General features: G+C 42.3%; 1 protein-coding gene across 1 annotated transcript in view; it reads left to right on the top strand.

The window, feature by feature from the left end:
• TAF1B (TATA box-binding protein-associated factor RNA polymerase I subunit B) overlaps positions 1 to 23050 on the top strand; it is a 371762-nt gene that overhangs the window by 308550 nt on the left and 40162 nt on the right. The window contains exon 8 of the mRNA XM_067110128.1: positions 22654 to 22826. Within this exon, the coding sequence (XP_066966229.1) occupies positions 22654 to 22826 (173 nt within the window). The remainder of the gene's footprint in view (positions 1 to 22653; positions 22827 to 23050) is intronic.

Here is a 23050-nt window from a genome sequence, read left to right on the forward strand (position 1 = left end):
GAATATTACTAGAATGTAAGATTTTTAGCTTACAATTGCGTTTTTCAACCATTTTGGTCGAGTCAAAGTTGACCCAAGGTTGAAATTTTGGTACATCGTAATTTATATGAAAATATTTCCAAACTGATAAAAGCTACAACCATGGGTTTTTGTTGTGTTTTACATGAAATTGCACACATTTTCACATATAAAACTTTATGTAAAGGCTAATATAAAACGGTGCAAACATTACGACAAAGTGACGAAAGAATTTCTGCGATTTTTAAAAGGAACAAACAAAGTTACTGCGCGAGGACGTAAAGAAAAAGTTTTTTTCAAAAATTCACCATAAATCGAAATATTGTGCTAGAGACTTCCAATTTGTTGCAAAATGAAGGTAAATGATTGAATATTACTAGAATGTAAGAGTTTTAGCTTACAATTGTGTTTTCGACCATTTCGGTCGAGTCAAAGTTGACCAAAGGTTGAAATTTTGGCACCTATCGTAATTTATATGAAAATATTTCAAAACTGATAAAAGCTACAACCATGGGTTGTTTTTTGTTGTATTTTACATGAAATTGTGCACATTTTCATATATAAGACTTTATGTAACGGCTAATATAAAATGGTGCAAACATTACAACAAAGTGACGAAAGAATTTCTGAGATTTTCAGCAGAGTTATTCGTGCTCCATAAATGAAGAAAAAGGTTTTTTCAAAAATTCACCATAAATCGAAATATTGTGCTAGAGACTTCCAATTTGTTGCAAAATGAAGGTAAATGATTGAATATTACCAGAATGTAAGATTTTTAGCTTACAATTGCGTTTTTAACCATTTCGGTCGAAATCAAATTTGACCGAAGGTTGAAATTTTGGCACTTATCGTGATTTATATGAAAATATTTCAAAACTTATAAAAGCTACAACCATAAGTTATTTTTTGTTGTATTCTACATGAAATTGCACACATTTTCATATATAAAACTTTATGTAAAGACTAATATAAAATGGTGCAAAAATTATGACAAAGTGACGAAAGAATTTCTGAGATGCGTCACTGATGCTCTGTAGTGCGAGAAGAAAGAAATTCACGTTTGTGTGGCTGGGGGCAAAACAACAGCGTGATCCGTGAACTCCCAGCATCCCTCAAGGCTCGTGATTTAAAATCTTTTGCAAACTAGGCCTATAACTATTTTTCCGCGAATATTTAAAAAACTGTTTGTAGTCGACGTACCATACGTCCACTCGGCACCCGACAGACAATTTTAGTCGACGTACGATACGTCCAGTCAGCGTTTAAGGGTTAATAATTACTATACCATGTACTTAAATAGTATATTTTGTAATGTAGGCTAGGCTACCACATATGTATACAGTACATGGTACCAAATACCCTAGTGTAGGCTAGGCTATGTTCGAGATACGTTTTGGTATTTCTTACATTTTTTCCGACAAATGATGGTTTTTTTGGAACCTAACCCCACTGTAAGTACGATAATACCTGTATAAGCATTTTTAGTTTGTTTTGTGTCTGTTTGAACTATTAAAATAGGCAATTCTTAGTGTTTTTAGAAGGGTTCTAATATTCGCTGGTTTTAGCTATTAGCGGGGGGTGTGGTAAGCATCCCCCGAAAATACGGGGGGTTTACTATACTCCATTACAAGTTTAGTTGTCTCTCTGATTATCACATATAACAGTGTACAAGAGAATATTTAATCACTCTTGATGTTTCATCTTTAATCAACGTAAAAATATTTAAAATCCGAATTTCATATGTAAGCTCTCTCTCGGGTTACTGGTGCTGACAAGTGCTGAAAATCAACAATTTTTGGTTATCGGCAATTTTCGCTTATCGTCATGCTGTCAGAATGGAACCCCCGCTGATAACAGGGGACTGCCTGTGCTTTAATATAACTAAACATTGTTTGTCAGTTAGCAAAGATGGTAGTGTAAACAAAAATTACACATTGTTTCTCGGCTAGCAAAGGCGGTAGTGTAAACAAATACTTAATTTTCACCCTGCAGGAGACACCGGCTCCTAAATTCAGCAAAATACGTTACCACTAAAAAGCAGCTTTTGACGTAAGAAAAACCTATTTTTGGTAGTCGCTGTTGAGTCCTCAAGGAGTTAACCCCCATGGTGTGCCAGCACTCCATGGTGACTAGACTAGTATCAAAGAAATATTTTTCAAGCCTGGTCTCGTAGCTGGGTACTGTGTTGTAATGAAAACACTATGACATGTGATAGGAGTATAATGGATTCAAAGATAAGAGGGCATTTTCCCTTATCTTCAGAGAAGCTGAACCCAGTTTTTCCTACATCAAAAAATGCAAGAAGTGACTTTGGCGCATGCACCTCTGCCATCTTGTTTATAACCATGGCAGGCAAAAGACCAGCTCCATTACTCTCTGCTGGTCAATGTAGGATGATCCCTTGCCCAAATCCCAAGCTTTTTGTCAGGGAAGTGGGAGGGTTTTGAGGACTCAACAGCGACTACCATAAATAGGCTTTTCCTACATCAAAACCTGTTTTTTGATATCGTAGTCACTTGTTTCGTCCTCAAGGAGCTTTACAAAAGAAATTGACAGGTGACAAAAGGCTTAAGCCCTCAAAATTTTAATCCCAAACAACCCAAAGAAAAAAATTTGTGGTCCGAGGTCAAGCTACAAGTTTCAAGCCCCATTCTTTATTCTAGAAAACCTTTTGGGGTTTGGTAACGAGAAACTAAAAAAGAACTTCCATTTTTAGGGTGAAGTTCTGTAGTGACCTACCTAAGTATGCTGGGTGTGGTTGCAGTCTTTTTGTATCTTCCACAACAATAGTCAGCATACTCACCCGTTAGGAAGACCTCTGGTTTTCTGCTGTAGAGCCTATGGGGTCAGGACTAACCATACCACCTACTGACATGCAGTGTAGACGAATTTGTTCAAGCTGATGGCAGTAATGTTTTAAGAACACTGTCTCTGATGCCCACCTTGTACTTTCGGAGACTTCTTTGAAAGAGACATTTCTGAAGATGGCCAACGACGTACTTACTTTCCTAATGTCATGTGACCTAGGAAAGGAGTGTGGGTTTGCTTTTTTAATGAGGGGCACTAAAATTTTTCTTAGCCATTGTAGAGAGAGTGGTTTATTTGTGCTAGGGTGTAGGAAAATCAGACCTTCTGGGATGTTTGCTGTGACCTTATAGAGGGATCAGAAATTTGTTTTTATTTAGCATTTCCCAACGTTTTGTGAGAGAGAGAGAGAGAGAGAGAGAGAGAGAGAGAGAGAGAGTGTGTAATTGTCATTGTGAGTGGTTCGGTTGTTGGAGTTGGTTTTACGGCTGTCTCTCTGTCTGTCGGGAGTTTTTCGTTTTTGGGGAGGTCTTGGGCAGTTGAGGTCCAACCTTGAAAGTGAACGGGGAGTTTGTCTGGCTTTTGTTTTTTTCGGTACCGATATTGATGGTGCATGTGTCTCTTTTTTTTGTTCGTTGTTGGTGGAGGGTTTGGTTGAAATTTTGTTTTGTGGTTTCTGTGTGCTGTGATTGGCGACCGTGGACCTTTACCCATCTCCAGCAACCGAAGATCAGGGTGAGTGTTGTTTTGTTTGAGGGTTAGAATTCCGCCACATAATATTTGGCGCCTGAACGTGGGGCAGCTGGTATTGCAGCTGCAAGTGAGATTGGTGGCTGGTAGTGTGACTGAAGAGAAGGATGGAAGAGGAACTGGTAAGGTTGAGAGAGGAGAATACGTGGTTGAGGGGTGAGAATGAGAGATTGAGGAGTCAGTTGGAGGAGGTGGAGGGAATGCTAAGAAGTGCAAAAGAAGAAATGAAAGGGGAGATGAAAGAGTCAGAAGAGAGAATGGAAGAGAGGATGGATAAAAGTTGGAGGGAATGATGAAAGGTGTGGAAGAAATGGTGAAAGGTATGTTCAAGGGTGTTTTTGGAGAAGGGGCTGTTGGAGGCAGGTTCTCTGGAACGTGTGAAGGGGGCAAGAGAGAAAGAAAAGGAGGAAGAAGTGAATGGAAGCGTGAGTGATGAAAGTGATATGGGAATAGGAAGTAAGAAACGAGGGAATGAGAGGCAGGGTAAGGAAAAGGGGAATGAAAAGCAAGGGAAGGAACAGAGGGAAAGTAAGGATAAGTCAGGGGAAGAAAAAGGGAAGAAGGGAAAGGGAAAGGAAACTGGTAAGAAGGGTAAGGAAGTGGGAAAGGCAGGAAAGAAGGGAGGGGTGAAGGCAGTAGTGATAGTGAGGTGGATGGAGGTGAGTGGATAAAAGTGGATAAAAGAGGGGAAGAAGAGTGTAATGAGTAAGATGAATGTAAGTGCAGAAGTGGACTCTTTGTATTCGGAAGAGGGTATGAAAGGACAGAGCGAAAGTAGCGAAAGTGAGAGTGAAAGTGAGAAAGAAGTGAGAAAGGCTATGTATGTGAGGGAGGTACCCCGGTGTGAAAAGTATAATGAGTATGGAAGTAGGGATGTGCATGATTTCTTTAGGGAGTATGAAAGGTTTTGTCAGGATAAGTATGGGGAAAGTAAGAGAGTGTGGGCACGAGAATTAGGAGAGTATTTGACTGGGTTTTTACTTGATATGTATAGGGTTATTATGAGTGTGGGGGATGTTGAGTATGACAAGGTGAAAGCTAGACTAGTTGAGCAAGCGAGGCGTATGAAAGCGAGTGTTAAGTATAAGAGGAAGAATGAATTTGATGAGGCAAGAATGAAAGCTGAAACCTTGTCACTATATGCTTGTAGGCTGGAGACGTTGGCAAGGAAGAAGTTTGGGGATGATGGGATAGATGAATGTAAGGAGTTAGTAATGGAAGTTGTTAGGGACAGTGCCAGATGGAGTTAGAGAATTTGTGAACTTGAAGCGGAAGGAGAAGAAAAGGTGGACGAATGAAAGGTTGACTTGGGGAGAAATTTTGGAAATTGTAGAAGATTATGAGCTTGACAGGGTTATAAAAGAGAGCAGAAGTGTAAGTGTAAGGGCTGGGGTAGATGAGAGAGTACCAGAATTTGGAAGCTTTAGGGATGCAGTGTTGAGGGGCCCAATGAGAATGGCCGATAGTGTTATAGATAGGAGTGTAAGAGCAAGTAATGTGGAGGTGCCAGTGAGGATGAATGGTGGGTTTGTAAGGGAACAACGGGTTGGACGGGTTAGGGATAGTAGTGTACAAAGGGAAGGTCGATGAGTGGAAGTCGGCGAAGTGTTTTAGATGTGGAAAGGAAGGACATACAAAGAATGAGTGTAGGTGGGCTTTAGGAGCGTGTTTCGGGTGTGGGCAATCGGGACATTTGGTAAGGGAGTGTACTGAAAGATAGGGGTTAAATGCTACAGGTGCGGACAGGTGGGTCATGTTGCTAATGGTTGTAGGGTACCAGTGAATGTAATATGTGGTAACTGTGGTAAGAATGGGCATTATGCGAGAATGTGTTCAGAACCGAGAGCGAAGTGTGACGAATGTGGAATGGAAGGGCATGTATCAAGTGTATGTAGACGAAAGAGGGTGACTGTGACAGCGAATTCGGGAAACTGAGTGTGAAGGGGGTTCAAATGGGTGGATCCTCCAGGATGCAAGCGGTGCGTGTGATGCATGTACGTGAGGGGTTGTTGCATGAGGGAGGTTTTGCTGGAAAGACTGACGAGTGCATGAGTTGAGTGTGCAAGTGTGTTGTAAGGGAATAAGATTGATTGCCTTAGTAGATACCGGGTGTAGTATGAATGTCATATTTAAGAATGGATGTGAGAAATTGAGGAATACGTGTGAGATTAGGAACTGTCAGGGGAGGTAAGAGGGATTGGAAATTTAGGGGTAGCAGTGGTTGGAAGAGTGTGTGAACGGTTAGAAATTGGGGTGTAGTGATGGATGAAAGTGATTTTTGTGTGATTGAGAGTACGAATGATAAATATGATATTTTATTGGGATGTGAGTTTTTGAAAAAATGCGGGATGGTGGTCCGTCCTAGTATGAATGTAATTGAATTACGTATGAAAGGGGATGTGCTTGGGGATTTGTATTTGGGGAAGGATGGTAGGGTTGAGCAAAAATTGTGGAAGAGAGTGCCTGTAATTGCGACAGAGAGGGTAAAAGTGCCACATGATATTGGAGAAGTTGTGAGTGTGAAAGTGGCATGGCCGGATAGCCTCGGGATAGCCAACAATGATAGGTGTGAGTATGTGGTTGAGGAATAGACATAAATAAATTAGTCAGGGCAAATGTGTGTGTATATGATGGGGTTTTGAACATGGGAGATCCGAGGGTATATATAACGTCATTGCCGAGTGTCAGGAAGAAGCGAGTCCGAGGAATATGTGAGGGAGATTGCGTGGGAATATTACGTACGTTGGTGAATGTGGATGATGAGAGGTGCACGTGAAGGTACGGCAGGTGATGACAGGTGATTTGAAAGGAGCTAATGATTGGATGTATGAGGAGTTGAAGGAAAGAGTAAAGGTAGATGAAAATGTAAGTGATAACGTAAGAGAACGATTGAGGAGAATGTTGTGGGATAGGCGGGGGCATTGAGTCGTGGAGACGAGGATTTTGGGGATCGAAGCTTCCGAATTTAAAATAGTTCTGGAAGACGACACCCCCATATATCAGCGTCCCGACATTTTTCTCCGTCTATCAATCGTGAGATAGAGGAGCAGTGTGAGGAGCTTGAGAGGGTGGGAGTGATTGAAAGGAGTACGAGCGCCTGGAATAGCCCCATTGTACCGGCACGTAAGCCAGATGGAAGTTTGCGGATGTGTGGGATTATCGGAAGGTGAATGAAGTAACTGTGAAAGAGCGATTCCTGATGAATGTGGTGTCTGATTGTGTATACAAGATGAATGGAATGAAACTGTTTACAAAATTAGATCTGGTAAGGGGCTATTACCAGATGCCTCTGGAGGAGGGGGAGCAGGCATATTACGGCCTTTTCTAGTGGTTCCTGCCACTACCAGTTCCGAAGATTGAGTTTCGGACTGGCTAATCGCCTGCTGCCTTCAAAGGGCAATGAATGTGGTTCTGGCTGGGTTTGATCGCAAGAAGGTAACTGGTTTTATAGATGACATTTTGATTGCAGTGAGACTGTAGAAGAGAATATGGAACTGCTTGAACGAGTGTTAGAAAGGTTGGAAGAAGTAGGAATAAAAGTAAAATTTGAAAAAGTGTGCTTGGTTGGCTGGGAGGTGGAATTCCTAGGGCATATGGTGAGTGGAAAAGGTGTAAGGAAGAGTGATAAGTTCGTGAATAAGGTGAGGGAATTTCCACGTCCCGGACCGTGCGTGAGTTGAAAGGATTTTTGGGTTTAATTGAGTTTGGAAGGAAGTTTATAAAAGATTGTTCAGGGATCGGGAAACCACTTACTGAATGGACGGGGAAGAGAAATTGTGTAAGATTGAAATGGGATGAGCAAATGATCGAAGCGTTCGAGAGATTGAAAGAGGAGGCTGCAAGAGACGTGACGTTGGCTTTCCCAGACTATAGTGAGAATGCGAATAAACTAGAACTGTATACGGATGCAAGTAAATATAGTATGGGAGGATGCTTGGTACAAATGCAGAAGGCGAATGGGGGAGAACAATTGAGAGTAATTGCGTATGTGAGCAAGGCGTTTGGAAAGGCAGAGTTGAAATATTCGGTGATTGAAAAGGAATTGGCTGCAATAAGGTTTTGTGTGAAAGCAATGAAAGTATTTTTGTATGGGGTAGATTTTGTGATACGGACGGACCATCGACCGTTAGTATATATGGTTAAAAAGGAGAGTGTGAATGCTAGAATTGCGAGAACGATAGAGGATTTGAATGAGTTTAGTTTTAAGGTAGAGTATGTACAAGGTAGACAGAATATTGTTGCAGATGCTATGTCGCGTATGTGGACTGAACGAGATGATAGGGTGAGAAGCGACTGGGACCCGGACCAAGTACCTGTAGGATTTGTGGTAAAGCAACAGTATGTAGGGGAGAATCGAGTGTGGGAATGTCTGTTTGGGGGATTGGGTAGTTTGGAAATAAATGGGTTGATTGACGGAGTACCTGCGAGCATGAACGAGTTGCGTGAAAAGGTGATGAATGAGATGCCGGAAGGAGGAGTGCGTGAGGAAGGAAGGGAATCAGATGAGGAGGAAAAGTTAGTGAAAGTGTTGTTGGTGGTGGCGGAAATGTTTAAAATTACAGTACGATTATTCTTTGGATGGAATAGGCCGGTAGAGTATAAAGGAAGGGTGAATGAAAGTGGTACGAATGTGATTTTAAATGTTCACTGTGGAAAGGATACTTGTAGCTGGCTGGTTAAGAAAGGTGATTGTGGGAAAAATGAGGAATAAGGGGTAGGGTTGAGGATATCGTTGAAGATGAATGCGATGAGGATGGTTGTGAGGAAGCTAAGCAGGTGAATGTAGCCGTGAGAGCGTGTATGCATGAAGCGAAAGGTAAATTAGTAACGAATGTAGTGGTGGATCAGAATAAATATTGTAGTTTGGTAGACACGGGCGCACAAGTGTCGTTAGTGAGTAGTACAGTAGTTAGTGAATTGGAAAGGTGCGATTGGGATATAAAAAAAAAATCAACATGGTTTGTGTAAGGGAATGTGTTAGTATGGGAGGAGGTACAATTAAAAATTCAGTTAGGGGATTTGAAATAATACATAATTTTGTAGTCATGGATGAGAATGATATGCCAACATGTTTTTATTAGGAATTGATTTTATGAGAATGCATGATATAAGTGTGGATGTCGGGAGGGGAATTTTAGGAAAGGGCGGCAGGAAATAACGAAGGTTAAAGGAGGATGTGTCTAAAACTAGTTTTGTAGGTATGGTAGATATTGCAAGGAGTGAAAATGATTTGTTGAGTGAAGAGGAAATTAAGCAGATGCAAAATCAGTGCATGAAAATAAATATGTTAAGAGAGTGTGTGTTAGGGGTGTAAGAGTAGGAAGTTGGCCGTCTGAGTTAGAAGTGTATAAGCGAAGTGCTAAGAGATTTGTTGTATGTAAAGGTATAGTTTATTTTTGCATCAGGAAGGGATATGGGATGGGGAAGTGTATGTGCCAGTATTTTCGGAAGACGCAGCTGTGGGTATGTGTTTATTGGTGTATAATAGGTTTGGGCATCTGGGGAAAAATAAATTATGGGAATGTATGAGAGAGAGATTGTATGTGCCTGGATTGAGTAAAATTTGTGCGGATGTAGCGACATAATTGTGCGGACTGTCAGAAGGGTAAGTATCAAAGTGTGCATGCGAATCCACCTGTGTTGCGATTGCAGATGAAAGAGTTATTTGAGATGGTTGTGATTGATTGTGTGTCGTTGCCTGTGACTGCTAGAGGACATGTGGGAATGGTTGTAATGGTAGATCATTTGAGTAAGTTTGCATATGCGGTAGCGATTCGGAACAAAAAAGAGTGAGACTGTAGCGAAATGGTGGGTCAAGTGATGTTGCCAATGTGTGTGTGCAAGCCGACGCGAATGTTGAGTGACAATGGGCCTGAATTTGTTGGATGGGAGTTTGAGCAAATGTTGCGTGATTGGGGCATAGAACATGTGTACTCTACGCCGTATATGCCCAGTGCGAATGGATTGGCGGAACGAACGGTGAAAAAACGTTGACAGAGATATTACGTATGATGAGTGAATGTGATAATGATTGGGATGTAAACGTTGGGCGAGCGTTGTGGGTATACAACGCCACCGTGCATAAGGGTATTGGTATGTCTCCGTGTAAATATGTGTTAAATTTTGAAAAGATAGTGAGACCGAGATTGGGTCTATCTGATAATGATAGGGAGGTATGGAAGAAGTCGCATGAAAGGTTTGAAAGTTACAAGGTGGGCGAGAAAGTGTTGAAAGAAGTAATCGAGAAAGGGCGGTTGAATGTAAATAAAGTGTGTGGAAAATTTGAGGGTCCGTATGAGGTGTTGGAAGTTGGTCCCAGTGGGCTTAGTTATGTTGTAGGGGAAGTATGTGTAAATGGTAGTTTGAGAGAAATGCGAGCGCATCACAACCAATTGCGTAGATGGAAGGATGTACCGGAATATGTGAGAGAGAATGGGGTGTATAAATGGTTGAAATCGAATGTGGGTGAACCAAGTATGCATGAGAGCTTGTGTATGGAGGATCAGCAATTTGTTTTGATAGAGTATGGTAAAAACGTAAGAAAGGGAAGAACGTAAGTAAACTGAATGGTCGTAAGTTGTGTGATAGGGGGTGTGAGTGCCAAAGTGGAAATGAGTGATAAAGCGTGTAATACGGATGAATGGGATGGTATGGATAGAACGTATAGCATATGCGGGTTTGATATAACTGAGTTGACTGAACGTGTAGGGGTTAGTGAACGGTTGGAGGTGAGCGAAAGTGTAAGAGTAAGAGAGCGTAGCAGTGATAGACGAGTGATTGAAAGCATGAATGAATCGTTGCAAGAATTGGAAAGGTCAATGAGCGAATGGGATGGGTTAGTTGAAGAATTGGGGAGGTATTTGGGAACGAGTTAGAGGGTATAGATGAGATTGTGGATGAAATTGAGAGTGGTAATAGTGAAGAAGATAGCGTGAATCTGAGAGAGAATGGAGGAGAAAATGTAAATCTGAATGTTGCTGGAAGAGAGAGCAAGTCTGAGAGAATGATTGCGTGTGCCGCGAACGCGATCTAGAGGACCTGCTAGGGAGCATCCGTGGGTGTTGCGTAAGGCGATTTGAAAGAGGTGTGAAAGGTGTTGGTTGGGAAATGCTAAAAGGGGGAGAAATATAGAGGATCAGAAATTTGTTTTTATTTAGCATTTCCCAACGTTTTGTGAGAGAGAGAGAGAGAGAGAGAGAGAGAGAGAGAGAGAGAGAGAGAGAGAGTAATTGTCATTGTGAGTGGTTCGGTTGTTGGAGTTGGTTTTACGGCTGTCTCTCTGTCTGTCGGTCTGTCGGGAGTTTTTCGTTTTTTGGGGAGGTCTTGGGCAGTTGAGGTCCAACCTTGAAAGTGAACGGGAGTTTGTCTGGCTTTTGTTTTTTTGGCACCGATATTGATGGTGCATGTGTCTCTTTTTGTTCGTTGTTGGTGGAGGGTTTGGTTGAAATTTTGTTTTGTGGTTTCTGTGTGCTGTGATTGGCGACCGTGGACCTTTACCCATCTCCAGCAACCGAAGATCAGGGTGAGTGTTGTTTTGTTTGAGGGTTAGAATTCCGCCACAACCTCTAGGTAAATCTTAAGTCCTTGAACTGGGCATAATGCTTTGTCTGCTAAATTGAGTTTTCTTATAAGAATAGATTTCCTTCTTAAAGGATCCTCATTCTTCGCCCGGAATGATGGGCCTGGGGACAATAACACTTGATTATCAGCAGTTTGTGTGATATATCATCCCTGTCTAAGAGAGCCCAGTTCACTAATACGTGCTCCTGATGCTAATGTAATCAGGAAGATCACCTTTTGTAGCATTTGAGTTGCAGTTGTATTGGGTTCCCTGAATTGAGGGGTAGATAGAAGTCCAAGTGCCTTGTTTAGGGACCAAGTGATTGGGAATCTTTCAGGAGTGGGTCTTTTTAGAGCAAAAGACCGCAGAAGAGAAGTAACAACTTCTATGCTAGAGTCAATCCTGAATCCATAAAGCAAGGGTTCTGTTAATGCTGCCTTATGCCATGATTGTTGTAACTGCAAGGCGTTTGTCTTCAAAAAGATATATCAGAAAATTTAAAAGTGTTTCTATAGAAATTTCAACTGGGCTCTCAGTATGAATATAATCTAACCATATCTTCCATACGGACAGGTATTGTCAGATAGATGATGTCTGCAATTTTTGCACTAGGTACTTAGCAATGTTGGGTGAGTAGTTTTCATGGCATATAATCTTAAAAAACTCCACACATGAAGGTCTTGGCTCAGAAAAGAGGATGTGTAAACAATTTTCCCTCCTACTTTCTGGGATAGAACAGCGGACGACAGTGGAAGCCCATTGTTGAAGTGATAGAAACCAATTCCTGTTTGGCCAATTTGGGGCAATTAAGTAAGCTATTCCTTTGAAGGTTAGGAGTTTGCTCAAAACCTTCGAAATCTGGGGAAATGGATGAAAAAAATATATTGTCCTCCACTTGTTCCAGTCTTGTAGGAAGGCATCTCTTGCTATTGCCTGATTTTCCAAGTTCGGAGATACATGAACTGGGAGTTTGTAATTCTCACATGTGGCGAACAGGTCCACTTCCGGTTGTGGAAGCATGTTGGCTATTGTTTGAAAAGAGTGGTTGTCCAACATCCACTCTGTTGAGGCTGTCGTTTTCCTCAAAAGAGAGTCTGCTATTATGCTGAGAGACCCTGTGAGGTAAATTGCAGACAGGTGCCACTTCTTTACTTGTGCCATCTGCAGGATGGCTAGCATTACCATGTTGAGAGGAGGTGAACGTGATCCCGATCTCTTGATGCAGGACATTGCAGTCATGTTGTCTAGAACCAACAGAATATGTCTCTTCTGTGGGTATGAGTTTTTGATAGACAAAAGACAGCCATCAATTCCAGGAAATTGATATGACACTTCCTCAGAGTAGCTGACCACCTCCCTGCCACCTGAGGATCCACCCAATGTCCTCCCCAACCTGTCAACGAGGCATCTGTGTATATCGTCACTCTTACAGATGGAGGTGTCGGGGTGACCTGTTTCAGCACAGATTCCTTCTGGGTCCAAGGCTGAAGTATCTTCCCAATTTTTTTATTCTTTTGGTGAGATCGTTCTCACATCTTTTTTCTTGAGTGCAGTAGCCAAAATCTGTTCACGCTTTTCAGTTGCAATCTGAGTATTGGATCTATTACTGATGCAAACTGCAGTAGACCCATCATGCGTTCTAACTGCCATCTGGAAACTCTGGGCTGCTCTAGAAACCTTTTGAGGTTTTTCCTTATCCTGTTCTGAGTTTTAATGGGGAGAGACAACAGGCCCTGAAGAGTATCCCAACACAGTCCCAGCCACTAAAACCATTTGCTGGACATGAGGCGGGATTATTTATTACAAAACCTTTTGACTGGAGTCTGTTGACCAATGTTCTTAGGTTTGTCAAGCACTCTTTCCTTGTGGCCCCAGATTAACCAGTCGACTAGGTAAGCTATTAGTTGGATTCCTTCTTTCCCAAGTTCTGGACAACTACCGTTGCTAATTTTGTAAAAATTCTTGGGGCAATGTTTAGTCCAAAAGGCATGACTTTGAACCTAGGAAGGGGCAAAAGGGAGTGGCAATAGGCCAACTACTGTTGCTAATTTTGTAAAAATTCTTGGGGCAATGTTTAGTCCAAAAGGCATGACTTTGAACCTAGGAAGGGGCAAAAGGGAGTGGCAATAGGGACGTGCCAGGATGCGTCTTCAGGTCTATAGAAACTATCCAATTCCCTTTTGGAATGATTGAACGTACTTGGGCAAAGGTAGTCATCCGAAACTTTTGGCAAACAATGTACTTGTTCAATGTTGATATGTCAAGGATCACTCTTTGTTCAGAGGAATCCTTTTTGGGAACACTGAAGAGACGTGCTTGGTGGCGAATATACGATTGTTTCTCTATGGCACTTTTTAATAGGGTCTTCTGCCTGTAATCTTCCTGAGAGGGGTTTGGTGCTTGAAAGAACCCCTTTAAAGGCAGGGGATGATGAGACCATTTCCACCCCAGCCCACTGAGAACAATGCTGTGTCCCCAAGGAGAAGATTTCCATTCCTTGTGGTGTCTTTGGAGCCGACCCCCGACCAAACAATTCCTATTGATATCCCCCTCTTCCTCTTCCTTTTCCTTTTCCTTTGATAGGCATCCCAGGTGTTGCTTTTCCTTTTCCTTTGTGAGATGGTTTTTGGGACTTAAGAAAAGGATGTCCTTGCTGATGTGGCTGTTGCTGTCCTTTTGAAGGGTGTTGTCCCTTCTGACTACCTACCTATTTATGAGGAAAAGTTTTGGAGGTGACTGCAAGCTTATATAATTTTTTGGTCAAAGCGAGCCTTTTTTGAATTGGGTAAAGGGAAATTTCGGGTTTTTTTATTTTCTGAATTTTCCTTTTCCCAGAAGACCATACGTTGTACAACTTTGTTGTCATGCTTGCTCGTTGACTTGAGTTACAATAGAATCCTCAAACAGGTCCTCACAGAAGGGGTTAGACTGTAATAAAGTAGATACATTAGGAAGTGACTTGTTGGAGCCTTCCAATGTTTCCATTTTTGCTTTTAAATTGGACGTAGTTTGCGCGTCAAACCAGTTCAGCGAGCAGCTTCCTAAGCTTCCGGAAGCTCTCCTGAAGGCTGAGTTCGAGGCACGGTGTCGGTTGAGCTGGTCTTTGAACTCGCTGTGCCTGTCAGAAGCGACCGCTGTCTCCTTTGCAGAGGACCCATTAGTTCAGGTTCTGACTAAATCCCTGTTAGCAGGGTTCCAGTCGGACCTGTACGACTTCATGGTGGCAAAGATGAACTGCCGTAAGTTCATCTTCGCTGATGCCACCATTCGTCATGAGCCTAACAGACTCATGAAGAGTTCTTTCTGGGGAGACAATCTTTTCCCAGAAGATGAAGTCTCCAGTGTCCTGGGCGAAGCAACCAGGGCTAACCAGAGTCTGCGCTCCCGGTGGGGTATCTCCGCCTTTAAGCGGAAGGCCCCTGAGTCTAGCGGTTCCCAGAATAGGCCTGGGAAATGTTATAGAAAGCACAGGAGACCACAACACCAGACGGTTGTTCAGGCAGTTCCGGTCTCGACGGTGAACCAACCGTCCACCTCAAGGCTCAACCCCAACAGTATGTGCTGGTTCAACTAGCCCAATCCCTTGCTGCGCCCTCGTCGTCTCTCGCCGATTAATAACCCTACCTATGAAGGCCGTGGGGTCTTTCACGGCCTTAATAGGAGCACAAGGGGGTAGAGGTCGAGCCCCTACAGAGGCAGGGATGGATCCGTCTCCCGGGGGAAAAGTGGCCGCAGTAGAGAAACAAACCTGCTTCCTCCCACTGAGACCAGTCAGGTAGGTGGACGCCTATACTGGTTCAGAGACCAGTGGTCCTTCAGTCCTTGGGCACACAGCATTGTGTCCAAAGGCCTGGGTTGGAGCTGGATCAGGGACCTTCCTCCCCTGACCAGGTTTTATCAACCCTCCTCCAAAGCCCTACAGGACTTTGTGACGGAGCTTCTCAACAAGAGAGCAATAAAGAAAGTGAGGCACCTCAAATTTCAAGGCAGGCTGTTCACTGTCCCCAAGAAAGATTCCGGCCAGCAAAGAGTGATTCTAGATCTGTCGCGTCTAAATCTCTACATACAATGCGACAAATTTCGCATGCTTACAGTTGCTCAAGTACGGACTCTACTGCCGCGTGGAGCCGTCACCACCTCTATCGATCTTTCAGACGCTTATTATCACGTCCCGGTTGCGCGGAACTTCTCTCTCCCTTCCTGGGTTTCAGACTAGGGAAACAGGCCTACTCTTTCAGGGTCATACCTTTCGGGCTCAATATAGCCCCCAGGATATTCACGAAGCTGGCGGAAACAGTTGTTCAGCAGCTACGGTCCCGGGGGATCTCCCTAGCAGCATACCTGGACGATTGGATAATCTGGGCCCCAACCGTACAGGAGTGCCGGAAGGCTACAGCTATAGTGATCGAGTTCCTGGAGTCATTAGGGCTTTCAATTGAACAGGAGAAGTCCCGCCTGACTCCGAGTCTCGGTTTCAGTGGCTGGGTCTCCAGTGGGACCTAACCTCGTACAGGCTATCCCTCCCGCCCGGCCAAGCGGAGGGAGATAGCCGCCCTACCAGAAAATTTCTGAAGGGCAAAGCAGCATCCCGCCGGTCTCAAGAGAGGATTCTCGGCTCTCTTCAGTTTGCTTCAGTGACAGACCTGCTCTTGAAAGCAAGACTAAAAGACATAAACAGAGTGTGGCGGAGACGAAGCCAGTGTCAGGCTCAGAGACAGAGTCTCTTCAATCCATAGCAAATCTTGAAGACAAGGCTTCGACCATGGTCCACAGTCAAAGGCCTTTTGAAGTCTGTCCCCTTCAATTTCCCCCCAGCTCTGGTAATCCACACAGACGCTTCATTAAGCGGTTGGGGAGGGTACTCACCAAAACAAAAAGTACAAGGGACATGGTCTATAATGTTTCGACAGTTCCATATAAACACCTTGGAAGCTATGGCAGTGTTTCTAACTCTGAAGAAACTTTGCCCCGCTGGCCAGATTCACATCAGGCTGGTGTTAGATAGCGCCGTGGTGGTTCATTGCATAAACAGGGTTGGCTCCAAATCGGGTCGCGAAATCAGGTGATGTTAGCTATCTTCTCCTGGCGAACAAGCACGGTTGGCATCTGTCAGCCACCCACCTTAAGGGGTGTGGGCGTGGTGGCAGATTCTCTGTCCAGAACTACTCCGTTGGAGACGGAGTGGTCTCTGGACGGGGATCGTTCAATTGGATCTGCCGCCGGGTTCCGGGACTCCAAGTGGATCTGTTCGCCACAGAGAGCAGTTACAAGCTTCCCTGTTATGTGGCTCCCAATCTGGACCCCCATGCCTACGCCACGGACGCAATGACCATAGATTGGAACAATTGGGAGAGGATCTACTTGTTTCCCCAATAAACATGTTGTTGAAAGTACTGCACAAACTCAGGTCATTCAAGGGCCAACTAGCCCTGGTAGCCCCCATTGGCCGAAGAGCAACTGGTTCCCTCTGCTTCTGGAGCTCAAGTTGCTGTGTCATCAGATACCCAAACCCAGACTGACCCAAGTAGTACAAACCAAGACTGTGTCAGCTTCCTTAAAATTCAGAATGCCCTGGTTTTATGGACTTTATAAAATTTGCTGCTAAAAAGGAGCAAACATTGACCCCAAGTAACACTCTGTTTCTAGAATCCAATAAGAGAGATTCTACTCTCAGGCAATATGATTCAGCAGTCAAAAAATTAGCATCTTTTTTGAAGGCATCTGAAGCTCAGACTATGACTACTAACCTAGCGGTTACCTTCTTTAGATCATTGTTTGAAAAAGGCCTAGCTCCGGCCACTATTACTACAGCTAAATCAGCCTTGAAGAAGGTATTTTTGTATGGTTTTAAGATTGACCTTACTGATTCATACTTTTCCTCCATCCCTAGAGCATGCGCCCGTTTGAGGCCGGTAACACGTCCACATTCTGTTACCTGGTTCCTGAACGATGTTCTAAAATTAGCCTCTGATATTGATAACTCACAATGCTCTTATCTGGATCTGTTAAGGAAGACCTTGTTTCTGATTAGCTTAGCTTCAGGTGCCAGAATCTCAGAGCTATCTGCTCTCTCTAGAGGTGATGATCACATTGATTTCCTCCCGTCGGGAGAAGTTCTCCTTTCCCCTGATCATAGGTTCCTAGCGAAAATGAAGACCCTCAGGACAGGTGGTCCCCCTGGAAGGTGGTGCCTCTTCCACAGGACCGGTCCTTATGCCCAGTCTTTACCTTAAAGGCTTACTTACAAAGAACTCCTCAGTGTATGTCGGGTCCTCTCTTTATCAGGGAAAAAGGTGGAACTCTTTCTTTGAATGCTATAAGACAGCAAATTCTGTATTTCATTAAACAGGCCAACCCGGATTCAGTTCCTAAGGTTCATGATATCCGTGCGGTAGCTACCTCTACTAATTATTTTCATAATATGGATTTTGCTGAACTTACCAAGTATATGGGATGGAAATCACCTCTAGTGTTTAAACGCCACTATCTAAAATCACTCGAAGCTCTGAAATTCTCTACAGTGGCTGTGGGGAGTGTCATCCCCCCACCTTAATTATCCTTAACCCTTATCCTTTCCCCCCACCCGCCTGCCTCATTTATTTCTCTGCCTATTCTCCTGGATCAATCATGCCTCACTGCCTTGCTCCTCATAATTGATACTAGTATTGATATTATTATTGTTTGTCTTGGTGATTGTGTTTTGTTATGCTGTGTATTTAGATTTAAGCCTAGAGGTACTTGTGTTATTTTATTTTACGCTTCGTATACCTCACATTTTTTATATTGTATAAGGTATATTGTGTATTTCTCTTATGTATAGTTTATATTTACCTGTGTATGGCATTGTATTGTTGGGTGTTTTTGTTCCACCCGTACTTACCTGTGATTTGATTCTCTTTGCTTTGCTGAGATATCATATTAAATCTATTTTTTCATAGCATGTGTTTTTGTTCATGATCACCTTTTTGTTTATTTTGTATCTTGGCAGTCTTGGCATGATTCTCCGTTACTATTTCACCGGGTGACACAGGGACGAACTCAGAAAAAGGATTTTGACAAAGGAAAATCTATTTCTGAGGGAGGGCCTGTGTCACCCGGTGACCCTCCCAGTATCTGGTTTCCCCTGCTTTGGCATGCCAAGCCTGAGGGTGGTGCTAGACTGGAATGAGTTCAGATGGCGCTGGGGTCGCCACCACCAACGGCGGCGGGTGAGTGTGGGGCTGGTGCGGCTCTCCGCTCTTCCGAGGGATTTTGCCATTGGGATGTCTTTCGAGTGTGGTTCTGTGGTTGTGATTTCTTCACTCACCCTTATCCATACCGACGCCTTCTTGGTATAAGAAGGCGCTCGATCTGGGGGTAGTAACCCCAGCATTCCTGATAGCTTTTTCTCTGGTATATTTAGCAATATTTATACCTAGAAATTCGTGCAAGAAAGGAATTTCACCGGGTGACACAGGACCTCCCTCAGAAATCCCTTTTTCCTTTGTCAAAATCCCTTTTTCCTTTTTACATTAATATTAACATTTGAAAATTTGTAAATAATTTTTTTCATAAAAAATGTATTTAGTCATGAAAATAAAATGAAAATACAATAATTAGTGAATATTGCTCTATAAAAAATTTGCGAATTAGTGAATTTGCCGCCATATATTTGGAGATAAGTTGCACAGAAAATCCGCAATTAATTGAAAATGTGATTGCTGATCTGCGATCCAGGAGGGACCCACTGCACTTCTAATCCTATTTAGCATTAATACCAGGGAACTTGTACCAGACTAGATGATGTTTCCCTTCACGGAACTACTACTAGCAGGTATTGCTCCGCTGCTGGTAGTCACTCAGTGAAACGTATGTGATGTTTGTTTTCCTGTGTGATTATTAAACTTTTACATTGTCATATAATGGACATTAAAATTGTACTTAATTTATATTCACCTAGCTTTTTTAAAAAAATTTGTTCCCTTGGCAAAATATTTTGATTGTACTTTAATATGTATTCTACAGCTTTTACCAGCAACCTAGTGGCTTAGGCCCAGTACCAGAAACAAATCATAAATTTGCAAATGTTTTGGCCTAATGGAATGGCGTAACAGTCAAGAATTTACTTTTAAGGCAAAATTATTTACTGGCAGTTTGCAAGTAGCCTAGGCCCGGTAAACAAATCATAAAATTGCAAATTATATTTACAGTATACAGTACAGTTAGCTTTGGCCTAATGGAATGGCGTAACATTCAAGAATTTACTTTTAAGGCAAAAAAATTATGTAGTAATTAGTAAATCTTTATTTTACCAAAAAAAATGTGTTTAGTCATGAAAATAACATCAAAATACACAAATTAGTGAATATTTCTTGAAGAAAAAACTAGCAAATGGGCGAGTTTTCCCGTAATAATTTTTAGATAGGTTCCACAGAAAATCCTGCAAATCGCTTAGTCTGCGAATTGTGAGCCTGCGAATCTGGGGGACTTACTCTATTCCTTTACACAAGACCACAGTCCTTATGGCTTACATTAGTAGTGAACGATTGATAGAGTTTTTCTACTCCAACTGGGATTTCTGGCGAATGAACTGATCTGTCAGGAACTCACTCTTGCGTCTGAGGGGCCTTTGTCCTATTCTGTCGGGTTATGTGCTACAGTATCTGTGGGACAGGCCGAGTTTGTCTGCCTGCCACCTAAGGCACCTTATAGTATGGGTAACATCACCGTTCTGCAAGACGATACCAACCTAGACTGTATATTATACGCTCTTCCACCATTCGAAAGGTCAAGGAAGGACTAGACTTCATGAGGTTAGTCAGAAAGTTGCGACGTTCTCCGTAGCCCCGTTCTGTTTAGTAATTTATGGTTCCCAGATTGCTGCGATTGTTTGATGAACTCGCCCAGAATCCTTCCACCTTTTGGTCCTCCTCGAACTACCTCACTTCAAGAGACACCATCAAGGGTGGTAGGCTCTTACGCGGGCTGACCTTGGTCTTTTTGGGTGTTTATCAGTGAGGAGTTTTTCGTTCAGAGGTGCTACAAATACTTTTGAGAGATCTGAAGCGGGGTATCAAGCTATGTCTGACTCGGTACACATTTTGCTTGTTTGGCCAGGGAATTTTAACCGAGAACTATGACTCTTCCGTGACCTGGACCATTCTCTTTCTCTCAAGAACTTACTGAAGCGAAGACGATCTTGACAGCGGGGACAGTGCTAAGGGCTCCCAAGAGCACCCATGGCCCAAGTTTTTTTTACCTCGCCAGGCTCCCATCTCACCTGGCTCCAGCTACAGCTGGGTGCCAGTCCTACTCTGAGCTCCTAGGAGCAGCCGCCAGCTCAGCTGGCTCCACCTACAGCCTGATGCCAGCTCAGTACACCCAACACCAGGGTCCAGCTCTTTATCATCTGGCTCAAACTCTCCTGCATCTTTGGTTATGGGAAGAGTATGAAGCTTTATTCTGTGGGATTTTTGGGTACCTGTATTACCTGAGCAGGATTGGAAGCACAGGGCTCCATTCATAACCTTTAATGTGCTGGCAGTGAGATTTCTCACCCACCATCTAAGAACGTATGGTACTTCTCATTATTGGATTTGTTTTCTGAGTGCACTCTTAGATTCAGGGGAGCCTTTGGCCTACATTTAATAAAGCTAGTGAAGTTGGAACAACCTCTTCCTCATTAGCCTTCAGGCACTATATGTCCCTGACATTCATTTTGCAATCAACCTTTTCTGAGACACCCTCAGATTTAGGAGAGTAATTTCCTCTTTTTATGAAAGCTAAGGATGTCAGAACAGCGTATACCTCTTTAGCTTTCAGATACTATATGCCCCCGATGTCCATTCTACAATCGACCTACCGGAAGTGTAATCGATCGTCACTTCTCCCTTTTTCAAAGAAAGTTTTAATAGTGTCAGATTCTTGCAGTACCTCGCGATCGTTGTTAATAACTGGCATTGCATCATGGAAGGAAGCATAGGAGTTTCTCCTACTATCTATTTACCTTGTAGTAAGGTGCCGAGATTTGTGAGAGCTGGTGGGGCACAATTTACTTGGAGCACACATCACTATCAGTGGATGGATCATGGTGTTTATTTCAGTGCCGGTGACAGTATTCTCTGGTTGTGCTTATGTTGGTACTGCACCCAGGGCAAAGGCACTTATGGATGCTTTGCTAGCCATCAGGATTACATCCTTTGCTGCAAAGCTCCCCTAATACTTTGCTAGCCATTAGGCCATCTCCGCTGCAAAGTTCCCACTTTAGTAGAGGTGCTCCGGGACCTTACTGCCATGCCACTACAGGTTAAATTGAGCACCAACCAGAGGCAGTTTTTTCTACTGCAGGCTCTCTTAACTAACAAGGAACTACAAGCATTGTTTTCAATGCTAGCAATTTTTCTATTTCAAATTCATTACATGAATTAATGTTTTGGAATAGAATATGTCCATGTTTCCCACCTCCTGTCAATGGTGGAATCAGCATTTTAATTACTTGGTAATTTCCATATATAAAAATGACATTTTTATAATAAAATAAAGTTTTATATATACTTACCAAGTAATTATATGATTTAATGAGTCCTCCCTCCTCCCCTCAGATGGACATTTGGCAGGAACTAAATGATTTCTGTTAGTGGGCGTAACCAGTCACCTGCACTAAACTTTGAAGCATTACCTGCGAGTTTAATTTTTTAAGCTGCCGTGCAAGGGAAACTAAAATTTTATTATAAAAATGTCATTTTGTAGAACCTATAATTTGTTACGAATGTGATATTTGTGTAAAGTTTATAGAAAACTGATACCAATGGCAGGTCAGATAAAATCGCTTGTGAAAGAATAATTGAATAACTTTTGTGCCAATTGCTGGGAAGTGTAATTCTTTAAATGGGCTTTTAACTGCACAATATTAGGAAAGTAGCAACTATTATGTGGAATAAAATATTTGCATTAAGAGTAATCATCTGCATACTGTAGTTTATAATTGTTTAGTCCAGTGGTATAGTAACTAAAAACATCCCAGACAACTACCCTGTGGCACATCGAGTAGGTAAGTCTAGGGTTTTGAACATTCCATCAACAAAACTATTAATTTTTTGAAAAATGGTGAATGAGGTTTTGTGAATCCCCTAGTATTTAAGTTATACAATTTATACTTATAAGCCTTTTCATTAATAAAGTAAAAGGCATTACTAAAATTTGAATAAGCCTGGGCTTAAAATGCAGTATCAGGGTTGTTTTGGATGAAAGTGTTCAAACCTAAAGGGACAACAACCTTCTGTTGTCTAAATTCAAGGCACAGTACTTACATTAGGGCTGAAAGATTCACTTTTCAGCAGTCTAGGAGAGCATTAAAAGAGGCACATTGGGCAGTAATGTTTTCTGGGTTTCTTTTATTATCCCCAGAAATTTGGCTCTTACTTATTCTCCCAACCAGGTGTTTAAGGGTTTAGTAGAAGTAAGAATAATTAGAATAATAATTTAACTTTAGTTTTTAATTTTAAATTCTTATTTTAAAAACACAAGCCTTTTTTCTGCAGCAAGACAGTGCTGGTCTTATGCTGAGAAACTTCTTGATGCACAAGATACTCCTCTGGAAGCTCAAGTAAATCAATCCTTTGTTTACAAACCAACACAGCTACCTATTCATGGCACTGTTGAGCAGTTTGTGAAAAGTTGTGAAAACAACAGTAAATATGGACATCTTTTACAGGTAAATGCAATAGTAATTATTTTCAGCCTCTGTTAGTGATGATTATTAAATGAAGATATAGTTTTTGGTTTTATTTTAGCAACTAAATGAGTGATTGAAAGGAATAGGTTTTGATGTGACACAAGTTTAAATAGCTGATGTCATGTATCCTGGTACAGTATATGTGATATTTTTGATCATCAGGATAAATTGATTTTTACAGTTATTTCTGTGAGGTATATTAA

The sequence above is a fragment of the Macrobrachium rosenbergii genome, chromosome 10 (assembly GCF_040412425.1).
Source record: "Macrobrachium rosenbergii isolate ZJJX-2024 chromosome 10, ASM4041242v1, whole genome shotgun sequence".
NCBI lineage: Eukaryota > Metazoa > Arthropoda > Malacostraca > Decapoda > Palaemonidae > Macrobrachium > Macrobrachium rosenbergii.